This window comes from Phacochoerus africanus, chromosome 14 (genome assembly GCF_016906955.1).
Source record: "Phacochoerus africanus isolate WHEZ1 chromosome 14, ROS_Pafr_v1, whole genome shotgun sequence".
Lineage (NCBI taxonomy): Eukaryota > Metazoa > Chordata > Mammalia > Artiodactyla > Suidae > Phacochoerus > Phacochoerus africanus.
The window spans coordinates 49,630,480-49,649,550 of NC_062557.1; the positions used below are offsets into that span (position 1 = coordinate 49,630,480).

Below are 19,071 nucleotides of genomic sequence, written 5' to 3' on the forward strand. Positions count from 1 at the left end.
GATAACAGCCTTTCATTCTGCCCTGTTTATTTTATTTAAATGATATGCCAAATGCTGCTATCGAAAATTCTGCTTAACACTGTTCTCTTATATACATTCCAGTTCATTCCTGTCTCCTGTTTATCGGCTACATTCAACAAATTATCCATTATACTCATATTTGACTGCTTCCAAATTTTTTGCTATTATAACAGAACACTGAACATTCTGAACACTTCTTAGGCATAGGGTTTTACCTTAGAAATGAAACAAGACAAAGTTTAAATAATTGTTCAGTCATACAGATAATAAAAGTGGTAGACTCAGGGAGTTAAAGACAGTTCCTAAAAACTCATCTTCTTAAGCGCTAAATGATAAATGACATGGAATAGCCATTGATCAATTTCTAAGCCACTGAAGGAACTCAGTTCATTTCCTCCAAAATTTCATTACAGAATATACGGTTTGTGCCTCTAAGTTTTAACGAGAACTGTGAAAGAACTTCATTACCATAAAAGAACATTAATCAGGGAGTTTGGTTAGCCAACTCTTCATTTTCTGTATCCACTCAAGATAAGACAATACTACAAAATACAAATAATCTTAAGATTCTCGGAGTTCCCGCCATGGTGCAGTGGTTAACGAATCCGACTAGGAACCATGAGGTTGCGGGTTCGGTCCCTGCCCTTGCTCAGTGGGTTAACGATCCTGCGTTGCTGTGGCTCTGGTGTAGGCCGGTGGCTACAGCTCCGATTCAACCCCTAGCCTGGGAACCTCCACATGCCGTGGCAGCGGCCCAAGAAATAGCAACAACAACAAAGACAAAAAAAGACAAAAAAAAAAGATTCTGCTGTCAGCTGTGGTGTAGGGTGCAGACGCGGCTTGGATCCCACGTTGCTGTGGCTCTGGCATAGGCCGGTGGCTACAGCTCCGATTCGACCCCTAGCCTGGGAACCTCCATATATGCCGAGGGAGCGGCCCAAGAAATGGCAAAAAGACCAAAAAAAAAAAAAAAAATTCTCCAGGAGTTCTCCTGCAGTGTTGTGGGATTTGGCATTGTCACTGCAAAGGCTTGAGCTGTTGCTGTGGTACAGGTTCAATCTCTGGCCAGGAACTTCCACATGCAGTGAGCGCAGACAAAAAAAAGGAAAAGACTCTTCAAATTCTTCACGTCACAGCCAGAGGTAAGAAACAAAATAAAACATAACTTCTTGACTAGCCATTAGTGACAAAAGAAAAAAAGAGTAAGAGATAAAAGGTACACATTTCACCATTCATAAATACAAATTTATAAAATTTAGCGGGTTTTGGGGGCTGGAATTTTTTATTTATTTATTTATTTTTTTGCTTTTTAGGGCCACGCCCGTGGCACATGGAGGTTCTCAGGCTACAGGTGGAATCACAGCTGCAGCTTTTGGCCTATGCCACAGCCACAGCAATGCAGGCAGGATCTGAGCCACGTCTGCGACCTACACCCCAGCTCACGGCAACACCGGATCCTTAACCCACTGAGCAAGGCCAGGGATCAAACCTGTGTCCTCATGGATACTAGTCAGGTTCCTTAACCACTGCGCCACAATGGGAACTCCCTTGAGAATCTATTCTTAACAGCACCAGAAAGATTAATTAATAGTAAATGCAGTAATAAAATCTTAATACTATGAGAAAATAAGTATAATTAAATTAATACTCATGCAACTATCAATCTCAAAGTAATGCTTGAATGTACCATTATGAAGTGGATTGTAAAGAGAGTGCCCTCTAGTGACTACACAAATGCTAAAGACACCACTGAAATATCCCACCAGCTTTTTAAGAATTTTGGTATAGTATTCATTCTTTCCATTACATAAATGATCTAATTATAATTACTAAGTGATGAATTAATCACTTAGGTTTGGGGTGCCATCTAAGCCTACATTAGCCTACTTTCAATTCTATACCCTCCTCCCCAGCCTGCTTCTCTTCACAGGCAGCTACTTACACTCAAGGTGTATGTACTCATGCCCAATAGTGCTCCTTAACCCACTGCCAACTCTGGATCTCTATCCTCTTCACACCACCGACATGACACACAAGAACACCAGTCATTTCCTGTTTTATCAATAAATACCATTAAATGCTTGATTCTGGGTAGCATTTTAGAAAGCTTACCTCTACAGCACTGTTCCTCTTCTGGCTAATTGCCTCTGCTTTTCTCAGGGTCCTGCCCTAGGCATATGTGCTCTCTCTCTCCCTCTGCCCCCACAGCAAAGGCTGTTGATCTCCCTACTTCAGGTGGATACAGTTAGGCCCTAATAAATTCCAGTCCATTTTTTACAACACAAACAAAAAAATTTTTTTTTTCTTTTTGGCTGTGCCCAGGGCATGTGTAAGTTCCTAGGCTAGGGATAGAAACTGCACCACGGCAGTAACCTAAGCCATAGCAGTGGCAATGCTTCCTTAATCTGCTGCACAAGGGAACCTCAAAAAAAATTTTGAGTAATAGTTAAAAACATATTTTATTGCAGAAATAAAATACAAGTAAGCTGAAGGAAAATAAAATCCATAATTCTAAAGTTATGGCACTTAGTAATTTGAGGCACATTCTAAAATATAAACCTAACTAACTGGTAACTCCCCCCCGCCCCCCGCCCTTTTTGGTCTTTTTAGGGCCGAAACCTCCGCATATGGAGGTTCCCAGGCCAGGGATCCAATTGGAGCTACAGGTGCTGGTCACAACCACAGCCATGCCAGATCCGAGCCGCATCGGCAACCTACACCACAGCTCTCAGAAACACCAGATCCTCAAAGCACTGAGTGAGGCCAGGGATTGAACCCGCAACCTCATGATTTGTTTCCGCTGAGCCACGACGGGAACTCCAAAAGCCTGCACTTTTTAAACATATACAGAGGGCCCAAAAAAGGTTTTATTGATGGGAAGAATGGACTGGTAATTACTACAATGAGTATTAAAATGTCTCTTTTTGGTGAAGCTGCAAAGACACAACATATATAACAAACCAGCTAATATTTAGATTCCTGTCATCATTGCATGAAAAAAGTGTAAGAATTTTGTGAGGTCTTTAGAGATGGAGGTCAAACCTGAATGCCTAATTAATCCTCTACATGGACATTAGTTTAGAAGAATTTCTCTCCTTGCTGCATATCAACGCTAAGAGTAACAAGATTTTGTCACTGGAATGTAGCTGTCTCCTTTGAGCAACCTTCACACAATGTATTTTGAGTTTAAAACCCAGACAAATAAAACCTCATCAAGCCCATAACCCACATTTTATGTATGATTTTATGTGCAAAATTTGGTAAGAAATTTGTTTTCAAATAATAATGAGGGTGTGGGGGAATAACTCTACAATGTTTTTCATTTGCTACTGTTATCTACCAAACTAACGCTGTAGAATGACTAAACTGAGTTATTTTAGTTTGCAACAATTACCAGTGCACATATAACACTGGGAAATAAATCACACACACACAAATTTTTGGAAGTGCCCAGGGCATATTAAAGTTGTGGGACAGGGATCAGATCCAAGCCACCACAGTGACAATGCTGGATTCTTAACCTGATGTGTCAAGAGAACTCCTAGATCACCAAAATTTTTTATTGGCAACAACTGTGACATCATTTTTAGAAAATCCCCAAATCAGTACTACAACTCAACTCTGCATGTCATGTATCTGTCTGCTCTGGTATAGAATGTTCTCTTCCATTAGCTGTTTTACAGAGGAGAAGGGGTTACGCTCTCAGAATATCTATACTAAAACTACATGGCCATCACCAAAAACTTATCTGATATACTAACAAGGACCACAGGTAAGTGAGAAAGTCCCTCCTGTCCTTCAGTTGTTGTATAGCTTTGAGAAGGCTGCTGCATTTTCCCCCCCAATGCCTCAACTTCTCCTAAAAGTATGGAACTAGTACGAGTCACTAACACCACATAGTCATGATCCATCTTAAAGAACATTAAATATTAGTAAGTTTGTTAGTCTGCAACCATTCAGAACAGGGGGAAAAATATACATAATACATTCTTTAAAAATGTATTACATAATATATTTAAGAAGTTCCATCTTTTTCTATTGCTCTTTGATAATACCACATTCAGTTGTATTGATAATACCACATTCAGTTGAACTGATGTAACGATAGACACATTCAGATGTCTATCATTACATCAGTTAATAGTGATTAGTTGGAGTTCCCGTTGTGGCGCAGTGGTTAACGAATCCGACTAGGAACCATGAGGTTTCAGGTTTGATCCCTGCCCTTGCTCAGTGGGTTAAGGATCTGGCGTTGCCATGAGCTGTGGTGTAGGTTGCAGACACGCCTCGGATCCTGCGTTGCTGTGGCTCTGGCGTAGGCCGGCGGCTACAGCTCCGATTAGACCCCTAGCCTGGGAACCTCCATATGCCGCGGGAGTGGCCCAAAGAAATAGCAAAAAGACCAAAAAAAAAAGTGATTAGTTAAAAGTGATTAATTTAGCAATCACTTTTACAAACTGGGACACTTTAGTTTGTCAAAATAACATATTTCAATTAATTAAAAGAGCTCCACTTCCAAATGTCATTTCATTATACTTACTAAAGTGTATCTGGAGGACCAATAATAAGGACTTCCCATCGGTAGAGATCATTGTCATCTATTAAACCTGCTGAAAAGCCTTCCACTGGATTTTTGTTGAGTTCTGTGGAAAAAGAAAATTTTTATCAAAAACTTTAAGTATGTAATCTTCACCCAACTCTCATTACAGAAGTTAAATAGACATGGTATAAATTCTAACCTATTAAATGGATATACCTGGATTCATTAGCAAAATGCTATCTGATGATCAAAACACTTCCATCTTGGAGTTCCCCTTGTGGCTCAGTGGAAACAAATCCATGATGATGCAGGTTCGATCCCTGGCCTTGCTCCGTGGGTTAAGGATCCAGCATTGCCATGAGCTGTGGTGTAGGGTCACAGATGTGGCTTGGATCTGGGGTGGCTGTGGCATAGGCTGGCAGCTATAGCTCCGATTCGACCCTTAGCCTGGGAACCTCCATGTGCTGCAGGTGCGGCCCAAAGAAGACCAAAAAAAATTTCCATCTCTATAACACAAGGACGCAATTGCTAAAACAAACTATACAGAAGAACAATTTCTACTGCCCTTTTATTTCTACCCTGATTTCCAGCTTGTTCTTAGCACTCTACTAGCTCTATGGTGGTACATAACTATAACGGTATAGAGAGCTTATTAAAAATGTAGATATCCAGCCCCATCCCCCAGCGATTCTGGTTTAGAGGGAAACCAAATTACCTCTGTTAATCCTCATGCTGTGGTCTTAAGAATATACACTTTCAGAAATATCAACAGAGCGCCTGGTATCTTTTTCACTGGAATTTGCTGCTTAAGTAAACTTCATTTACACTAGCAACTGTGTGTGTATGTGAGCAAGAGAGACAGAGAGGGAGGGAGACAGAGATACACATCTGCAGCTGTGCCCATGAGACTCTGAGCACATAGACAGCAGAGGGTCCATCTGCCCTGCTGGCCAGTTTCCAGGCATAAGAGCTGGAGCCTAAGGGAATGAATGCCAACAGGAGGAGCAGGTAAGAAAGTACAAGGTCTGAACAGTTCCTGAAGAAATGGCTCGATTAAGTAATGACATATTGATGGTGGGCGTCTTGTCAGGACTTTTTTTTTCACAGCTTTAATGACATAACTGACATTCCACAAGCGGCACATATTTAAATTATATGATTTTTACATACTGATATATGTGTACACCTGTGAAGCCATCACCACAATCAGGAGAGAGAAAGAGAGTGTGTGTGTATAAATATACAAATCACCAACAAGGGCCACAGATTGGCTCAAATTAAGAAGTGGGGACAGAGAACACAGGATAGCAATTGAGAGAGGACTTGCTGGGAGGCTGAAGAGGGTTGTAATTCTCATATAATTCCTGCCATCATCCTCAAGGAGCTCAGTCTCATGGCAAGTGTAACACAACTCAAGAGTGCTATAAAGGCTGAACAAAATATGTAAGTAACTGAGAAGAAAATATTAATTTTTTGAGGATTCAGAGGTGGTTATTTCAACTAGGATTTAACACCCCAACACGCCAATGAAACACAGAGAGCGCCAAAAGAGAAAGTTTATTTATATTTAAACATGAATGACCCCTTTTCTTAAAATTTGAGGGGAGATTTTTTTTTTTTTTTGCTAAGTCTAGTCTTTTTACCTAACAGGCAAAGCAAACTTTCATAAATAGTTTTAAATCAGTACTGTGTTTCGAAACATAAGAAATGCATTTTTTACTTTTAAACAGCTATTCTAAGACATCTTAAAAATACTGAAAATGCAAGAAATTGTATTTCAATCTTGACGTTTTCTTTATGGATGCAAACATTTACTGAGTGCCCACATGCTGCAAACATAGTGAAAAGAGCTTAAAGTCCCCACTTGTACTGTCAGTTAAGAGAGCAGAGACAGTCACGACATGGGCAGACTACTCAGGCCATTCTCTCCAACACTATATACAAGAGTCTTATGGAAGATTCTATAACCTATTCAGGAATCACCTAGTTGTTGCTGCATTTTCCATCAGAAGCCCAGTAGGATTTTACAAAGGTAGGTGGTAAACTCTGAAATTAGCATATATAGAAGTTGTGGGTTTTTTAGCCATGCCCATAGCACATGGAAGTTCCTAGCCAGGGATCAAACCCAAACCACAGAGGTGATAATTCAGGATCCTTAACCTGCTGCACCACAAGGGTACCCCAATACACCTAGGTTCTTTAAAAATCTTTTGTGGCACTTCCTGTTGTGGTTCGTTACTGCTGAGCCACAAAGGGTACTCCTGTGGTATGGTTTTAAATGTTTCAATATTATGGTATTTCATACTTGGGAAATAAGGACAACTTTGATTTTTCAGAGTTCAAATTATATCTCAAGCTGTCGAAAGTAAAATTCAACAGCTTGGCCGAAGATGCAGTGAACCTCAACTTGAGAGGTAGATTTCTGCCCTCCTCCCCACGGGTGAGTTATTAGAAATTCCTGGGGTGGGGAAATGAGGCTTTTTTTCATGCATCAGAGGGAGCATGGCCTAAAAATATTAGAGGAAACGGTGATGGAGCCAATGAGCCACAGTTTTGCTACTGATTTCCTGGGAGGCCCGTCCCTGCTCTGCAGAAAAAGGGGTAAAACTCTCCTATGTCCACCTCGGGGTAAGAGATTAGAAAATGCTGTGTGGGGAGTTCCTTTTGTGGCTCAGCAGAAACAGATCTGACTAGTATCAATGAGGATGCCGGTTCGATCCCTGGCCTCACTCAGTGGGTTAAGGATCCAGCGCTGCTGTGAGCTGTGGTGTAGGTCGCAGATGTGGCTTCTATCTGGTGTTGCTGTGGCTGCAGTGTAGGCCATCGGCTACAGCTCCGATTCGACCCCTAGTCTGGGAACTTCCATATAACACAGGTGTGGGCCTAAAAAGCAAAAAAAAAATAAATAAAAAAAAAAATCTTTTGTAAATTCTCTCCATGCTTTTCTCCTATAGGAGTGATGGTGTCCACTGCTTGTTTCATTAAGTCATGCAAAAGCAATGCTGAAGAATGTACATCTATCTCACTTTTGTCATGGCTTTTTCCCATAGAATGGATCCTCCCAAGACTAGATCCAAGGGTATTCAACAGATTTAATCTACCTACAATGGCAGATCATTACTGTATCTTCATGAATGCTTCCTTTGAGGTCCAATTCAAGCACCATATTCCTCCATGAGGACTTTCCTAAATAATTTACCCAATAATCTTTGACTTCTGCTAAATTCCTATTAATCATATCTACTGTCTACACTACAGCACCTGGCACATGATTACCAGCTCCCGATTCCCAAAGAAGTTAGGAGGAAATTACAATGTGCAAATTAATGCTCCAACATTAGTACAGGAAATTGGAGGGGCACAAAGGAAGCACAGATTATAAATCATAAAGAGACAGAAAGTCAAGAAAAGAGCTATCTCAGGAGTTCCCATTGTGGCTCAGTGGTTAACGAATCCAACTAGGAACCATGAGGTTGGGAGTTCGATCCCTGGCCTTGCTCAGTGGGTTAAGGATCCGGAGTTGCCTTAGCTGTGGTGTAGGTTGCAGACGAGGTTCGGATCCCGCGCTGCTGTGGCTGTGGTGTAGGCGGCACCTACAGCTCGGATTCGACCCCTAGCCTGGGAACCTCCATATGGTGCGGGATCGGCCCAAGAAATGGCAAAAAAGACAAAAAAAAAAAAAAAAACCAAAGCTATCTCAAAGACGACAAAGGATTTGAGTGGAGATAGTGCAAAGCTTAGACAGAGGAACATATACAAAAATTTGAAATATGGAGGACTAGAACAAGGGGGGGGCAGGGGGATGCGGCATACAACTGCAACTACACAGAATGTCAGAAGGACAGCAAATCTCCTTAATAAGCCATGTTGGTTTACACTTCACCCAAAGAGCAAAAATAAGTCTTTGAAGGGTTTATGTTTTTGTTTGTTTTGTTTTTAAAACAATAAGGTGATCTAATGAGATTTACATATTCAAAAACCGATCTCACAGTATGTGAAGGATGACAAAGGGTAAGGCCATGGTGACAGCCTTCTTTCTGGGAGGAAAAGTGAAAGAGACTTCTGGGGGTGCCTACAATGGCATGCTATACACAATATTTATGCATTTTTCTTTGGGTAGATTATACTTCAATTATTGAAACTTCATAAATCCTGGAGTGTCACGTGATTGTTAAATGACAGTTACGTATGCATGCTGTGAACCTGGAAATCACTGTGGGCCAGCAATGGTCTACAAACCACAAAAAAAGGGAAAATCACTATGCTGATTTTTCACTCTGATTTTTAAAAGAGACACATAAATCTTTAAAGATATTAAAGTATTTATAGACAAATGATGGTGTTTGGGACATTCTTAAAAATCGTAAGGGACAGGGCAGAGAGAGAGCAAACAAGGCTAGTTATGCCCTTGTAACTGCTGAGTCTAGATGAGCACATGGAGGTTCACTGCACAGTTAGTATACTTTGGAATTATTTTACGTTTAAGTTTCTTCTCAATAAATGTTTTTTTGCTTTGTTTTGTTTTTTCTTCTTGGCCACCCTGCAGCACATGGAAGTTTCCAGGCCAGGAATCAGATCTGGGTTGCAGTTGCGACCTACAGTGCAGCTTTGACAAAACCAGATCCTTTAACCCACTGTGCCGGGCTGGGGATTGAACCTGCCTCGTGGTGCTGCAGAGACAGTGCTGATTCCATTATGCCTCAGCAGGAACTCAAAGTTTTGTTTGTTTTTTAATGTTTAAAAAGCATTTTAGGAGATCCTGTTGTGGCTCAGCAGAAAGGAATCTGACTAGCATCATGAGGATGCAGGTTTGATCCCTGGCCTTGCTCAGTGGGTTAAGGATCCGGGCATTACCGTGAGCTGTGGTGTAGGTCACAGGCACTGCTTGGTTCTGGTTCGACACTACAGCTCTGGTTCAAGCCCTAGACCAGGAACCTCAATATGCTGCCACTAGTGTGGCCCTAAAAAGACCTCCCAACCCCTACGCCAGCAAAAAAAAAGGGGGGGGGCATTTTAATGTAGTTTAAAATAATGGTTTACACTATTTTGTTGATCATGCGAAAACCTTCACCGAGACTCAGGGAAAAAACCCTGATGTCTCAGAATAACAACATTCAAATTTCCAACTCTAGGTCATTTTATACTTGGATATTGAAAAAGTAAGTTATTTTAACTGTAAATACACTTTGCCAACACCAATAGTTGACAAAATCTAACAAAGAACCAAATATAAAAATATAAACTGTTAATTTATAGCCCAGCAATGATTTTGTGTCTCAATGGTTGTGGTCTCCTGTTCAAGGAATGTGCATTCCTGTCAAGTTTATTTATGTAACACACAGCTGTGTGTAAGGTGCACTTCTGTAAAGTGACTATTTTTGGACTGCTTCATTTTGAACTTTTGAAATCTTTAATAAAACCTTCTTTTTGCACACTATCTAATTACTCCTAAGTATTAAGATGGTTTGTCAAAATAATTGGGACCTTATTATCAGAGGAATAAATTGCCATATTACTTTAAAGCATACAAATTGCCAGAAACCAAGTCATCAAAATTAACTTTGAAAAGTAATCCTGTCCTGAAAGCTTCCATTAACTAATCAATTTGAAAAAAGTAATGTGTCAGCAAACCTCAAAAGGTTTTATATTTCCTCTATAGATTTTTTAATGCATCAATTACATCATCTTTATAAATTCTGATAAACTTTAAAAGATTGCTTAAAATTAGAATTTTTCCCTTTATCCTATGCCATGGGCTAGGGCTAGCTGATTTCCTAATCCAAAACATTTTATTTTACTGTGCTTCAAAAACGTAAGGAATATGTATGGAGCAGACAAGCAAGAGGTCAGAGATCATATCTTGCAAAGATTTTGCCAATATGCTTCTAAAAAGATTTGCCTGGCAGGAGTCTAGACCACATTCCTAAAACTTCACTTAAGGAAGTTCTCTGCTATTTTCAATGTTTTTCACCTTGCTTATATCCTTTTCAAACGCTTACTATCTAAGGCTTCTTCACATTAAATGTTGTTGCTTGTACTTAAATACAGCAACAACAGTATATGTCTCTGCCAAAATTTACTGTAGCAGGTATTCCCCAAAGTACAAGAAATTGTTATGCCTTGAGACTAAAATCTACGGTTTTATATAAACTTTTCATCAATTTTTAAAAAATAATTTGATGAAAGATACAATGGGAGGGCTGCTTGTGAATTCCATCACACAAGAAAAAATCCATACCATACTTTTTTTTTTTGGCTTTTGTCATTTTTAGGGCCGCACCCGCAGCATATGGAGGTTCCCAGGCCAGGGGTCTAATCAGAGCTGTAGCTGCCGGCCTACACCAGAGCCACAGCAATGCCAGATCCGAGCCAAATCTGCAACTTACACCGGAGCTCATGGCAAAGCCAGATCCTTAACCCACTGATCAAGGCCAGGGATCGAACCTGAAACCTCATGGTTCCTAGTTGGATTCGTTTCCGCTGTGCAACGACAGGAACTCCTGGACCATACTTTTGGGCACAGATTGTGGTACTATGTCAGTCTCGATAGTCTTAGCATTTTAAACAAGTCATTTCTCTCTTTTTTTTTTTGTCTTTCGTCTTTTTAGGGCTATATTTGCCGCATATGGAGGTTCCCAGGCTAAGGGTCTAATTGGAGCTTGTAGCTGCCAGACTACACCACCGTCACAGCAACACGGGATCCAAGAAGTATCTGCCACCTACACCACAGCTCAAGGCAACGTCAAATTCTTAACCCACTGAGCAAGGCCAAGGATGGAACCTGCATCCTTATGGTAACTAGTTGGGTTCGTTAACCATTGAGCCATAATGGGAACTCCCTTTTTCTTCTTTTTTTAATGTTATGTTCATTAGGAAGATATGGCAAAACCCATGATAGTGATGCAGGACAGATATTGTGTGGCAAAAGACTGTCCATCTTAGGAGTTCCCGTTGTGGTGCAGCAGAAACGAATCTGACTAAGAACCATGAGGTTTCAGGTTCGATCCCTGGCCTTGCTCAGTAAGTTAAGGATCCTGTGTTGCCATGAGCTGTGGTGTAGGTTGCAGACTTGGATCTGATCCTGCGATGCTGTGGTGTAGGCTGGCAGCTGTAGCTCCAATTTGACCCCTAGCCTGGGAACTTCCATATGCAGAGATGTGGCCCTAAAAAGCAAAAAAAAAAAAAATGTCTATTTTAGAGTACAATAAATATCAAGTGTCCATTTTCTTCCTTTAAAATTGCTCATTAGACTCTAGGCTATAAAAGCAATACAATGTTCCTCAGAATCTCAGGAACAAGCCATATCTTAGTTCTTTTGGGAAATACTACCCACCCCTGAACATTACACGCAAATACTTGTTTTCGTGTTGATATTCTAGACCAGTTTATTCTGTACCCTACACCCCTGGGTGCTTAGAATGAGTGAATGAATACCTGACAAGTCAAGAGAATGCGATCTTGTAGAGCATTTTTCAAACTGGAATTAAAGAAAGGGAGCACCAATCCAGGGGGAAGCCTAAAAGCTGCTATCAGCCACAGCTTAAATCTCAAGGAGAGAGCAGTTATGTGAAAATGAAGCCAAAATGAAGTCAAATAACCAAACGTAAGCAACAGGGATTTTTTTTACCCCTGGTACCACTCCTGCCCCCTTCCAAATCTGGTTAAGTCAAATTTCCTTTTTTGTCTAAACTCACTCAATTCATATTGCTTCCAATTAAAAGTACCTTCTTCTCTATTCACGGTCATATTTTTGAGCTTATATCCTAGTTGGTCAATGGTCAGTCTCCCCTTTAATGCTTTACAGCAGTGGTTCTTGGCTTTCCTTTACCCTCAACCACATTACACAAGGGTTACAAGTGGTTCTCAGCAGGGATGGTGGGGTTCGACCAACCCCCCCAAAGGCAAATGAATGGGGGACTCTATTCACCACACCACCGAAGGTGAGAATGATCATTAACCACCTCATTTCATGTGGATTTTCTTAAGTACTGCTCAAATTAAATTAAGGTTTCTGGGAAACCAGTTACCCTTTACTTACGATCTAATAATCCCTACCTTCTTGTTTTTGTACAACGGAACTAGGTAAGTTGCTCTACTTCATATATTAATACACAGAGTGTGTTTTATTTTCTATTTCTCCAGGCTGCAGCAGCCTCAAGGTGAAACCTACCTCTCTTTACCATCCCTTTTTATCATCACTTGCATGAACAGCCCCACAACCAAAATTTTCCCGGCGTAATGATAACATACTCGATTCTCTATTCCAATTCATTCCAAGTTCGTTATCAGCCACCTAACAATACCTATAAAACCCTGGAAGACTTTAGAAAAATAACCTGAAAGAAATGACAGGAGTTCCCTGGTAGATTAGTGGGTTAAGGATATGGTGTTGTCATTACTGTCCCTGGCCCAGAAAATTCTGTATACCACAAGCATGGCCTGCAAGAAAAGGTCTACCCAGAGATTCCTGGTGTGGCTCAGTTGAAATGAATCGGACTAGTATCCATGAGCATTCACATTCAATTCCTGGCCCTACTCAGTGGGTTCAGGTTCCATCATTGCCTCGAGCTGCAGTGTAGTCCAGCCAGCAGCTGCAGACCTGATTTGACCCCTAGCCTGGGTACTTCCATATTCCACAGGTGCAGCCCTAAAAAGCAAAGCAAAACAAAACATTATTGATTTGTATTATCTTCAATTTTCATTTTTTGCTAAACAGAAGTTCAAGGAAGATAAGGAGTTTTTTTGAAAGCTTATCTTTTTCATGGCTCTTAGGTTTGCCATACATAAAGGGGAAAAAAAAGCCTCCCTCTCTCAAGCCCAGGTTATAAGATCCTTGATTGCTTTCTTTTAATGATCTGATTTTTTATTTAAACTACTGGCTAATTCACTATGTGAGGTTCCTTGTCTGTAAAACGAGGATTAAGTGTCTACTTCACAAGTTATGTTTGAGGAACACATTTGTGCACGTACAGTGTCTAACCTATCACTTGGCACACTGTAAGCATTGAGTAACTATCACAATCCTTTTATAATTTACATAAATATCTAGCTCCCCTCCACCTACCCCCAGTATGATAAGCCAGTTGTTCCAGGACATTTTACTATATAACTCTCCTACTCAAGAGCTGAAAGCTAGCTATTGGTAGATCCTGGACTTGGAGGTCACTGAACTCCTACTTCACTGCTTGCTTCACTATGGCGATGAATTCTGGGTTTGGTTTCAGATTTGTCTTTAACAGCATTTCCTTATAAAGTGGGTTCCCCCCCCCATTACAAGATGCTTTATTACTTGATATAGATCACAGACTTTCTTTGTTAATCATCAAAATACACATTCATGGCATAATTTTTAAAGGCTTCTACCCATTCTCAATACAAAATGTTTTTGTTTTAAATTTTATTGGAATATAGTTGACTTGTGTTAATTTCAGGTGTACAGCAAAGTGAATCAGCTGTACATATACATATATCCATTCTTTTTCAGATTATTTTCTCATATAGGTTATTACAGATAAAGTGTTTAACATATCTTAAAATCTATCAAAAAAAAGAAAATAATCCAAATTGATAGTGCCCATCTTTCATTCATTGTACACATATATAAATTTCTTAACTGGCTCCAAAACACCCTAGAAAGAAAGGATACCACATAAATTACTAAAAATTAAGCTGCTCCCCGGCCCAAATTCTAGCCAATGTAGGAAAATAAGACAAAAGGACGATATAAATAATGGAAACAGAGAAACCACATGTGTTGCCCTAAAAAGCGAAAAAAACAAAAAACAAAAAACAAACATAAAACAAAAACAAAAACCCACTACTTAGCATAGGAAATATTTTCTGTTGGCTTTGGATCCAGCTCCCTCCTTAGACTGCCTTAAGAACTACTTAAACTTTCCATCTAGATGGTCAGTGACCTCTAGTCTCAGTGCTTCTCTCTTTTTCATTTTCTAGGTTTAAATCCTGTTTTTCCATGTATTGTTTTAGGAATCTGTTCTTCCCTTCGACTGGCAACAGTCTACAGAGTTTGACTATCTACCAGTCATTTTATCTGGGCTTTATGTAATATTTGTTTGAGGCTTTTTTTTGGGGGGGAGGGCGGTCACATCTGCAGCATGCGCAAGTTCCCAGGCGAGGGACTGAACCTGTGCCACGGCAGCAACCCAAGCCACTGCAGTGACAACACCGGATCCTTAACTCGCTGTGTCATAAGAGAACTATAATGTTTGTTTCAAGTCTCTATCATAGCCATAGATGCACTGAAAATCTAATGAAGACTTTGAAATACCTGTGCATGTACATGGCAAAATTAACTTTTATTAAAAAAACTCACTACCAGTAAGTCCTTTTTCTCTCTTTATCTAAAACAAGCTTTCCCAATCACAAAAACAAGTACTATAGTAGAAATTTAAGGAGTTTAATATTTTAACTTTTTCCATGGTATGTGGAAGTTCCTGGGCCAGGGATCAAACCGGAGCCACAGAAATAACCAGACCCACAGCAGCGACAATGCCAGATCTTAACCTGCTGAGCTACCAGGGAACTCCTTATTATTCCTCATTTTAAAAATACAGGTAATTACTATTAATTTCCAACAATTACTCATTAAAGCAGGTTCTAGGGTGTTTTTATGTTTTAGGGTTGTTTCTTAGTTTTCTTTTTTGAATTGGGTTTATTTTTTTTTGTTTTTTGTTTCTGGCTTTTTAGGGCTGCACTCGTGGCATATGGAGGCTCCCAGTCTAGGGGTCGAATTGGAGCTACAGCTGCCAGCCTATGCCACAGCCTCAGCAATGCCAGATCTGAGCTACGTCTGTGACCTACACCACAGCTCACAGCAACACTGATGCCCAACTCACTGTACAAGGTCAGGGATCGAATCAGCAACCTTTGGTTACTAGTCATATTTGTTTCCACTGCGCCACAATGAGAACTCCTACTTTGGTTTGTTTTTAAAGGTAAAGAATGGAAGCCGGATTTTTTTTCAATTGCCTTTTCAACATATGCGGTTTTTTTTTTTTTTTTTTTTCCTTTTCTTTAGGGCTGTATCTGCAGCATATGGAAGTTCCCAGGCTAAGGGATGAATCGGAGCTGCAGCTGCCAGCCTATGCCACAGCCGCATTTGTAACCTACACCACAGCTTATGGAAACGGTGGTTCCTAAACCCACTGAGGGAGTCCAGGGATGGAATCCACACTTTCAAAGAGACTATGTCAGGTCCTTAACTCACTGAGCCACAATGGGAACTCTTCCTGTTTTATATCTAACATAAATTTTACCAAAATGACTTTGTTAAATTTTTTTTTCATTCTTTGGCTGTAATAAGCAACACATCAAACACAAAATTCATAAATATCAGAATGACAACTCTGCACAGAAATGTAACTTACTTGAACGACAGGAAAAAATAGCATATGACTACTCATTTGCTTTTAGTGCACATATTACTTGATTCACATTACAAATACAAAATAAGGCAACACAAAGTAAAAACTGGAATGGGTAATATAAATTTAACATGTGCTAACTCATAAATGCATACTAAAACAGTGTGATTTCTGGGTCTTTCATTATTTCCTCTAAGTGGGCTCTATTCCCTGCTTGCTACAGAAAAAAAAAAAAATCTAAGCAGCAAGTCATTTCAGTTCTAATCCAAGATTTCTTCCAGAGAGGAGAATAATACATGTGACTATGTGGAAATAGCAGTGATATACTACTATTAACTCATTTTCTGGTATATTTCATTATCATGCCTTAAATTTCTCACCTTTCCCTAAGATGGTAGTAAAACTTATGTTTCAATAATTCTAATTACTATTTACTTCTGTGTGTTTTTATTCATTATAATCACATTAGCAAAAGGAGAGAACCCTACTGTCTAAAGAGAAATGGAGCACATGCAATATACCTTTACTGAAAAGCTTATTTGTACATTGTAGTGCTTGTCTCCACATTAAGTAAAAACGGCTTCTAAGAAAATGGGATGTCCTATGAAAACACAGGTGAGCCTAAGAAGCCTTAGAAAAAGACATACATTCAAACAAAAAAAAAGTTGGAAGTGATAAAGCTTATTAAGGGAAGAAAACCGTAAGATAAGAGTGTGACTGTGACCATATTCCTGTCCTCGACCCTGCCCCCGCCCCAACCACGCTAAGACATTTCTTTTTTTCTTTTTTTTTTGCCATTTCTTGGGCCGCTCCTGCAGCATATGGAGGTTCCCAGGCTAGGGGTCAAATCGGAGCTGCAGCCGCCAGCCAACACCAGAGCCACAGCAACGCAGGATCCAAGCCAGGTCTGCAACCTACACCACAGCTCACGGCAATGCCGGATCGTTAACCCGCTGAGCAAGGGCAGGGATTGAACCAGCAACCTCATAGTTCCTAGTCGGATTCGTTAACCACTGCGCCACGACGGGAACTCCCTGCATTTATTTCTATTCAAGAAAAAGAAAAACAAAGATAACATTGATGACTTGAGCATGGCATGGTGTTTTTCTGAAAAGCCAAGAAATACTCGGTACAATAGATTTATATACCATAATCAGTACAGATGCCACTAAGTACTACACGGATATAGCAATAGGGTTTTTTTTTTTTTTTTATCAAAATACAGTTGATTTACAATGTTGTTCCAATATCTGCTGTGACCTAGTCATACATATGTATGTATGTGTGCATACATTATCTTTCATAAATTATCTTTGTTTCTATCCCAAGAGACTAGAAATAGAATAGGATTTTGCATCTTCAAAATTATGAAGAAGGTAAAAATGGAGGAAGAAGAGAATTCAGCAGAAGAGTTATATTGCAAAGCAAGGCTTGAACTGTTTCAGAGGTTTAAGAACATTGTAAGAATGTACAAATTAAATATCACCAGTAAAATAGCTTTTGCTAATAACAAAGCTACAACTAATTTCCCCCAGTGAATTACTGAAAAACAAGAAAAATTATCAGACTAACATTGATTTTATGGAGAAAAATTGATGGGGATATTAAGCTAAAGACTTTGTATATACTGTGAAAATATAATACTTATAATGGGGAATTTCTGTTTGTTTTGGTCTTTGGTCTATTTAGGGCCGCACCCGTGGCATACAGAGGTTCCCAGGCAAGGGGTCTAATTGGAGTTATAGCTGCTGGTCTACACCACAGCAACAGCAACACAGAGTCCGAGCTGCGTCTGCGGCCTGAGCCACAGCTCATGGAATGCCAGATCCTTAACCCACTGAACCAGGCCAGAGTTCGAACCCGAGTCCTCATGGATGCCAGTCTGGTTTGTTAACCACTGAGCCATGACAGGAACTCCAAAGTGGAATTTTTTTCTCTGTTCTTAGCATTTTCTGAGGAAACTGGGGGGGGGGGGCACTTTCTTTAAAAAGCATGCACATGTTTTCATAATTAGAAAAATAAAGTTATTTCCAAGGTAGGAGCACAGAGTTTATTTTCATCCTATATATTCTTTTTCCCTTCTCAACTTCCCCATTTTCTGAGTCAATTGTGCAGGTTCAAGACTTAACATCTTTGACTACTCCCCACTCTTTTCATTTCCTGCCAGGCCATTTAATGTAAAGATCCATCTATTAATCCATCCCTGACTTTTCTTCAATGTCTCTAGTGTCCATCTACTTTTTGCACTGCTACTATCAACATCATTAGTCTAGGTACAGCTTTCCATACAGGGTGGAAAACCGCTGGGATCATTTTAATTCTATTTGATTAATTCTTCTGTGTTAACTGTAAGGATATTTTGTGCCTGTGGCTGTACCCACGCCACGTGGAAATTCCCAGACTGGGGGTTCAATCTGCACCACAGCAGCAACCTGAGCCACTGCAGGGACAATGCCAGATCCTTAACCTGCTGAACCACCAGGTAACTCCTCATTCTTAGTTTTCTCCTCCCTTTCTGAACATCACTTCTCAGGGTTTAATGGTTCCTTTTCCTCCACCTGCCCTCCAAACATAGCCTGGCAAGAATAACCCATTTGCTCTCTTTTGTTTGCTCAACATCTACTCTGGGCGCTTGCATACCCATCTTCTATGGGAGATTACTTCTGAATTTACCTATCAGAATCTATTTCACAATAGGACCTCCACCTAAGCTCATCCTCTCTCCCAAACCTGCTCTAATTACCTAACTCCATTTGTTTCCCTGTAGCCATCCAACCTTGAAACCTGGTGGCCATTACGTATTGTTCCTTCTTCTTCAGCACTTACATCCAACTAGCCTGCTAAATGATGATGCCCCTACTTTCAGTGCCTTCCCCAACAAATCCCACCCACGAACTGCCACCTGATTAATCTTTCTTGGACATAAACAATTGTGGTCATTAACCCAGCATTGGTGGTCCTCTAGGACCTGATTTCAAAAGAAACCTTTGCATCCTCATCTCTTACTATACATCCTTCCCCGCTCTGAGTACACACCCAGTCATACTCATGCTGAGAACCACTGAACTACTCCTAAATCCTATCGCCTCCCTCATCTTACTCATGTTAATCCCCTATACTTAAACA

The 19,071-nt window shown here is 40.2% G+C and overlaps 1 protein-coding gene across 1 annotated transcript in view; it reads right to left on the reverse strand.

Moving 5' to 3' along the window:
* UBE2G1 (ubiquitin conjugating enzyme E2 G1) overlaps window positions 1-19,071 on the reverse strand; it is an 86,531-nt gene that overhangs the window by 22,032 nt on the left and 45,428 nt on the right. Inside the window, exon 2 of the mRNA XM_047756952.1 lies at window positions 4,562-4,664. Coding sequence (XP_047612908.1) covers window positions 4,562-4,664 — 103 coding nt within the window. The remainder of the gene's footprint in view (window positions 1-4,561; window positions 4,665-19,071) is intronic.